Source organism: Numenius arquata, chromosome 35, assembly GCF_964106895.1.
Source record: "Numenius arquata chromosome 35, bNumArq3.hap1.1, whole genome shotgun sequence".
Lineage (NCBI taxonomy): Eukaryota > Metazoa > Chordata > Aves > Charadriiformes > Scolopacidae > Numenius > Numenius arquata.
The window spans coordinates 253,554-260,364 of record NC_133610.1 but is presented as its reverse complement, the minus strand read 5'-3'; the positions used below and the strand labels follow the sequence as shown (position 1 = coordinate 260,364).

Genomic DNA, 6,811 nt, shown 5'->3' with positions numbered 1-6,811 from the left:
GGCGGCCTCCACCCCGGAAGTGCCCGCACTCGGCCTGGGGGGCGGCGCATGCGCGGGGCGGGGTCACAGCGGGGCCTGGGGGGAGGGCCGGGGGGAGCACCGGGGGGGCTGGCAGGGGGCTGGGGGGGACCGGGGTCACTGGGGGGTACTGGGAGGGACCAGGGGGGGCTGGAGGTTACTGGGGGGGGACCGGGGTCACTGGGGGGTACCTGCAACGCCCTCAACCTCCCAGTGCCTCTGACACCGCCACCCCCCAAACGCCCTGACCCTCCCCCCGCCCAGCACCCAGCCCCGCGCCCCCCCTTCCCACGCAGCACCCGGACCCCCGGAGGGTGGGTGCCGGGGGGGGGGCCCTGGGTCACCCCTGTCATCCGTGGGTGCCCCCAGCTGAGCCCGTGGGGTGCTGGGAGCCGCCAGCCTGCTGGGGGAGCCGGGGGGCTCGCATGGGGGTGCACACCCACCCGGGGGGGCTCACAGGGAGCCCTGAACCCACGCGGGGGGGCTCACAGGGACCCATGGGTGAGTCCCGTTCCGGGGGGTCCCACCCGCCGCCGTGCCCCCATCCGTGGATGATGATCTTGAGGCCCCCCCCAGCCCCGTCCCCCACAGCATGGGGCCACCGCGAACCTGCCGCACCGGCACCCATGGGTGGGGGCACCCTCCACACCCCCCCCCCCATCTTTACCCTGTGGGTTGGGGGGGCACCACTAGCCCCCCACCCCTCTCCCTGTAGGATCCCCCCTGCCCCACAGGGTACCCCTGACCCAGTAGGATCCCCCTTGGTCCCATATGGTCTCCCCGTCCCCTCCATCCCCTGTGCCCCCCCCTTGTCCCCAAATCCCTGCATCCCCCATGTCCCTTCATTCCTGTCCCCTCCTCCCTGTGTCTTCTGTGCCCCAACTGACCCCTTGTCCCTGGTGTCCCCCATGTCCCCTGGATGGATCCAGTCCCCTCAACACCCCCCATCAACCCTTTCCTGGTGGAGGGCGGGGGGGGGGGAGCTGGTTTCGGGGTGGAAACTCCCATTTTTAATGGTGGGGCAGGTGGCTGGCCAGTGTCACTGGTGCCGGTGCCCATGAGTGTTGCCAGTGCTGGTGGCCGTGTCACCAGTGCTGGTGGCTGGCAGGCAAGCAGGTTCTTCTGGCAGGAGCCACTGGCCACAGGAAGCGACGATGTCACGGCGATGTCACGATGATACCACAGTGGCGGCAGGGTGATGGCAGGGCGATGATGGCGTGGCCGTGTCACAGGCAGAGGCGGGGAGCAGCTGTCCCCTCAGCTCTGCCAGCAGCTGCTGGCTCCTGGTCCTGCCTGACAAGGGTCCCCATGTCCCTGGTGTCCCTGCATCCCCCCCCACGTCCCCTCTGTCTCTCCTGTCCCCTCGCCCCCCCCATGTCCCTGCATCCGCCATGTCCCCTCAGGCCTGCCGTGTCCCCTGCAGCCCCGTCATATCCCCCATGACCCTGTGTCCCCCGTGTCCCTGTACCCCCATGTCCCCTCAGGTCCCCCATGTCCCCTGCATCTCCCCATGCCCCCCCATCCCTGCATCCACCCGTATTCCCTCTGTCCCCTGCGTGCCCCCTGTCCCTGCATCCCCTGTCCCCTGCTTCCCTGTTGTGTGCCATGTCCCTGCATCCACCAATGTCCCCCTCATCCCTACACCCCCATATATCCCCTCTGTCCCCCACATCCCGATGTCCCCTTCAGCCCCCGCCACCCCCTGCAGGATCCGTCCCCCGCCCCGTCTCCCCATCCCACCCCACGCCCCAGTCCCTCCATGGGGCTGGATCCAGCCGGGCGTTGCTGGGCCCTGACTCAGGTGAAGCTCCCGCCGGCGCAGCCGGAATTTCTGCCTGATCCACACCTAATTATTTCCTTCCCAGCCCAGCTGTGGCGGGGCCGGATCCTGACCCAGTATAAATCCAGAGCTGAGCGACGCCAGGGACCGATGTGGCCGGAGGCAGACGGGGATGGAGCCGGAGGCGCTGCCTGGGGTAGGATGGGGACGGGGACAGGGATGGGGCAAGATGAGGCCCCAGGGGGCGGCCCTGGGGCAGTTTTTGAGGGGTGCTGGGGGGTGGGTTGAGGCTGCGGGGCCCCAGCCACGAGTGTCCCCAGTATAGGCTGGGCTAGAGTCACCAGTGGCCCCAGTATAGGCTGTCCCATGGTCGCAAGTATCCCTAGTATAGGCTGGGCTATGGTGACCAGTATCCCCAGTATAGGTTCTTCCATGGCCACCAGTGTCCCCAGGTCAGGGTGGGCTATGGTGACCAGTGTCCCTAGTATTGGCTGTCCCATGGTCACCAGTATTCCCAGTATAGTTTGGGTTATGGTCACCAGTATTCCCAGTATAGGCTGTTCCATGGTGACCAGTGTCCCTTGTAACGGCTGGCCCTGTACCCCTCGTACAGGGTCTTCCAGAGTCCCCAGTTCAGGATGTCCCAGTGCTCCCAGTCCAGCCTGTCCCATGGCCCCCTGCACTCCCAGTACAGGCTGTCTCATGCTCCCCAGCGTCCCCAGCACCAGCTGCAACCTGGCCCCCAGTGTCCAGCAGGCCAGTTTGTCCTGGTTAGTCCCCATCACCCCATTCCAGTCTGGCCCAGTCTGTCCCCACATCCCTCCCAGACCCCCAGTCACCCAGCTTCCCTCCATCATTCCCATAGGGGCACTGGGGGAGGGGACATGGGTACCTGAGGCCATCAGCGACAAGGACGGGGTCACACAGTTGAAGAGCAGGATTTTGGTGCCGACCATCCCAAAAGCCCCCCCAAACATGAGGTGGCTCTGTCCCCATGGTGTCCCTCTGCCCCCATGTCCCTGTGTCCCCATAGTGTCCCCACGTGGTCCCCATGTCCTCGTGGTGTCCTCATGTCCCCATGTCCTCATGTCCCTGTCTCTATGTCCCTGTGTCCCCCACATCCCCATGGTGTCCCCATGTCCCCCTGTCTCCATATCCCCATGTTACCATGACCCCATGGTGTCTCCATGTCCCCACGATCAAGTGTGCCCATATTTCAATGTCCGTTTGTTCCCCTGTCCCCCATCCCTGAGGTGTCTTTGGGGTGCAGAGTGGGTGCCATGTGTCCCTCTCTCCGGCAGGGTGCCTGCTCGCCGGCATGTGGGGGGTCCCCGGTGGGACCCTCAGGGTGCTGTGAGGAGCGGGTGGCCTGCCTGGGCCCGGAGGGGGACACCTGCGCCTGCCGCGATGGCGCCTTTGTGGAGGTGGAGCCCGGGGAGAACCAAGGTATGGGGGTGAGGGGGCAAGAGCAGGCACAGTGGCAGCTGGGGGGGTGGGCTCACCTGTCCTGCCTGGCCATCCCATCCCATCCCATCCTGTCCCATCCCATCCCCATCCTCATCGCATCCCATCCCATCCCATCCCGTCCCGTCCCATCCCCATCCTATCCCATCCCATCCCATCCCAACCCAACCCCATCCCCATCCTATCCCAACCCCATCCCGTCCCTTCCCATCCCCATCCTATCCCATCCCATCCCATCCCCATCCTATCCCATCCTATCCCAACCCCATCTCGTCCCTTCCCATCCCCATCCCGTCCCATCCCATCCCATCCCATCCCATCCCATCCCATCCCATCCCATCCCATCCCATCCCATCCCATCCCATCCCATCCCCATCCTGTCCCGTCTCATCCCATCCCACTCCCACCGCCATCCCCATGCAATCCTATTCCACCCCATCCCATCACAGATTTGGGGTCCCCATGGCACCAGCACTCATGTCCTCACGGTGGGGTGGGCTCCCTGGTGCCTGCAGATGTGGGGGCGTGGCTCTGGGTCACCCTGACTGTCCCTGCCTGGTCCCCAGAGCCGCTGACGGAAGATGACATCTACTGCCGCTGCCTCTCGAAGACACTGTGCCACACGGCCACCCCTGTCACCGTTGGCTTCTACGCCCCCTGCGGCCATCGCCTCGACTCCCTGCTGGACAAGGTCACTGGTGGGTGTGGGGCCATGGGGCCACCACGAATCATTCCCCTGGAGCCTGCCGGCCAGCCTGGCTGGGGTTTGGGCGGTCCCCAATGGGACCAGCATCCTGCCTGTTTGTACCTGAACTTGGGATCCCTGTTGCAGCAGTGTCTGTCCTGCTCCCCCCACCTCGCCCCCAGATTTGGTGTCCCTGTTGCTTGTCCCACCACACCATTTTCTTCTACAGATTTGGGGTGCCCCATGGCACCAGCACCCATCCCATCCCCGTTTCTACCCTGAGTTTGAAGTCCCTCTTGCATAAACACTCATCCCTTTTCTCCCCTACATTTGGGGTCCCACATTGCATCAGCTCCCATTCCACCCCATCCCACTCCACCCCATCCCATCCCATCCCATCCCATCCCATCCCCATCCCTATCCTCAACCCCATCCCATCCCTTCCTCCTCCCATCCCATCCCATCCCATCCCATCCCATCCCATCCCATCCCATCCCATCCCTCGCCCCGTTTGGGATCTCCATTGCACCAGCACCCTCCCATCCCCCCCATATGGCTCAGGGCACCTTCACCCCCCTGGTCCCTCACCCCGGCTTTTCTCCCAAGGCTTCATGCGGCAGGAGATGGCGCAGCGGGAGGAGGCTGAGCTGCGCCGGAGCCATCAGAAGCCACGTAGCCCTGAGGGCTGGGGGCTGCTGCTGGTGCTCTGGTACCTGGCCTTCTACAAGCCCATCATCACTGAGGCCCACCTGAGGAGGAAGAACATTGAGTTCATCTTCATCCGCTTCAGCGCCTGGCAATACGCTGGCTGTGACAAGCTCTGGGCCGGTTTGGTCACCACCCTCTGTGACAGCATCCGCCACCATTTTGGGGCCCTGCCCCTCAGCGTCTACCACGTCATGGGCACCCGGCCCCGCTTCGCCTCCGGCTTCAGCCAGAAGGAATGGGTCCTCAAGACGGGCACCTGCCTCAAGCTTTGGGGGATGCTCTTTGTCCTGAGCGCCGGCCTCAGCATCCTGTTGGTGGCCCTCTTGGTGCCCGGCATCAAGGATCATCATGCCTTGAAGGTGGTGGGCAGTGCTGTCACCTCGCTCTCTGGTTCCGGTTTGGCACTGGGAGCTTTCTCCATCCTGAAGAACCTGTTGATCAGCGAGAAGCAAAAGATCGAGCGGTTGACCAACAGTGAGAAGTTCACCAGCCAGCTGGGCTTCATGAGCAAGGTGCGCAACGAGGTGGAGGTGCTGGTTGACTACTTGGCCTTCATGGAGATCTTTGAGCGCCGACGGCTCCGTGTAGTGCTGGAGATCACCAGCCTGGACATCTGCTACCCGGAGAAGGTGGCCGGCGTCCTCAACGCCATGAACACCTTGCTCTCTGAAGCCAACACTCCCTTCATCTTCATCCTGGCTGTGGACCCCAGTGTCATCGTCCCTTGCCTGGAGCAGACCGGCTGCATGAAGGGTCTTGCCGACAACGGTTACCTCTACCTCAACCGGACGGTGACGTTGCCCTTCTCCATCCCCGAGATGGGTGCCCGCTCCCGCTTGCGATTCCTGGAAGCTGCCATCCAGACACGGGAGGACCTCATGTACCGCATCATCACCAGCAACGTGGAGCGACGCCGAGCCAAGTGCCGGGGTGCCCCGGCGGTTCCCAGTCGGCGGGAGGCGGACGCCGAAGCCGTCCGCTGCATCCATGAAGCTTTCCGCTGCCTCCACGACAGCACTGACGCTCTCGCTCGCTACCTCCCCACCAGCAGTGCCCACGTCCGCCGCATCGTCAACACCATCCCCATCACCCTACGGCTCCTCCTGCACCGTGCCGGCACCCCCGGCACCCCCTCACCCCGCGCCGCTGCCGCTTGGGTGGTGCTGGCTGACCAGTGGCCGTGCCGGCTGAGCTGGGCGCTGCAGTGCCTGGAGGATGCTTGGCAGAGCCGGCCATCACCGGATTTCGGTGCCCGATCCCTGTGGAGCATTTTCCAGGAGAACGTGGGGCAGCTGAGCTCCCTGCGGCAGCCCCTGCACAACGTCCTCAGCCTGGATGGGGACCCTGAGCTCTTCCAGACCTTCCTGGCCTGTGACTTCCCCTTCACTGCACGCGATGCCCGTGCCTTCCTTGGTGTCACTGTCAACCTGGACCACTCCATCCGGCACAAGATGGGGCTCCTGCGCGGTGTCGACCGCCTGCAGAAAGCCACTGCCATCCCGGTGTCCCGCAGTGTCCAGTGTCCCCATCCCGAGTGATGGTGACACCAGTGTCAGGTCTCCAAGTGATGCCTCCCGACATCGGGCCCCCAAAATCAGCTTGGACATTGGTGATACCAGGGTGTCCCTGTGGTCAGCGGCCAGAGGATGCCCATGACCTCTTGTCCATCCCCCAAAAAATTTTGGGACCTGTTTGGGGACAGGAACGGAATAGGGATGGTGACAATTCCTGTCCCAACCCCGTCCCCAAGAAGAGACACTGCAGGAGGTGAAAATGCCACCAGGGAATGGAGCTGGGGTGACTGGGAGAGACTGGAGGGGACTAGGGGAGACCTGAGATGACCCCGGGGTTCCGGGGGGGTCGCTGCCATCCCAGGGACCCTGGCATCTGGGCGACCCCAACCCCCCCATGCCTAGGACCCCAGCACCCAAGTACCCACTGCCATCCCCACCCCGACACCCTTTGGGGAATGTCCCCGGGTGAGTGGGTTCCAGGGAGGGAGGGGGATATGGGGGGACCCCCAAGAAGCCCCAAAGCAGCCACTGGTGTCACTGCCAGGGTGGCCCCAAAGCAGGGACGTCCCCAAGCTGTGTTCCTCCTGGTGAAGCCCCCCAGGACTGCTGGAGTCGTCCCGTAATAAACCAGTTAAACCTCAC

At 64.3% G+C, this 6,811-nt stretch overlaps 1 protein-coding gene across 1 annotated transcript; it reads left to right on the top strand.

The window, feature by feature from the left end:
- Positions 1-1,970: 1,970 nt before the first annotated feature.
- NKPD1 (NTPase KAP family P-loop domain containing 1) lies at positions 1,971-6,809 on the top strand. The gene is made up of 4 exons (XM_074165192.1): positions 1,971-1,994; positions 3,100-3,244; positions 3,829-3,960; positions 4,554-6,809. The coding sequence occupies exons 1-4, from the start codon at positions 1,971-1,973 to the stop codon at positions 6,191-6,193; spliced, it is 1,941 nt and encodes a 646-aa protein (XP_074021293.1). The 3' UTR covers positions 6,194-6,809.
- The last annotated feature ends 2 nt before the right edge of the window (positions 6,810-6,811 follow it).

Excerpts from the sequence above, each read along its gene's own strand:
- NKPD1 (XM_074165192.1), top strand. The coding sequence starts at position 1,971 with ATGGAGCCGGAGGCGCTGCCTGGG. Across the intron at positions 1,995-3,099 it reads AGCCGGAGGCGCTGCCTGGG|GGTGCCTGCTCGCCGGCATG; the intron begins GTAGGATGGGGA and ends TCTCTCCGGCAG. Across the intron at positions 3,961-4,553 it reads CCTGCTGGACAAGGTCACTG|GCTTCATGCGGCAGGAGATG; the intron begins GTGGGTGTGGGG and ends TTTTCTCCCAAG.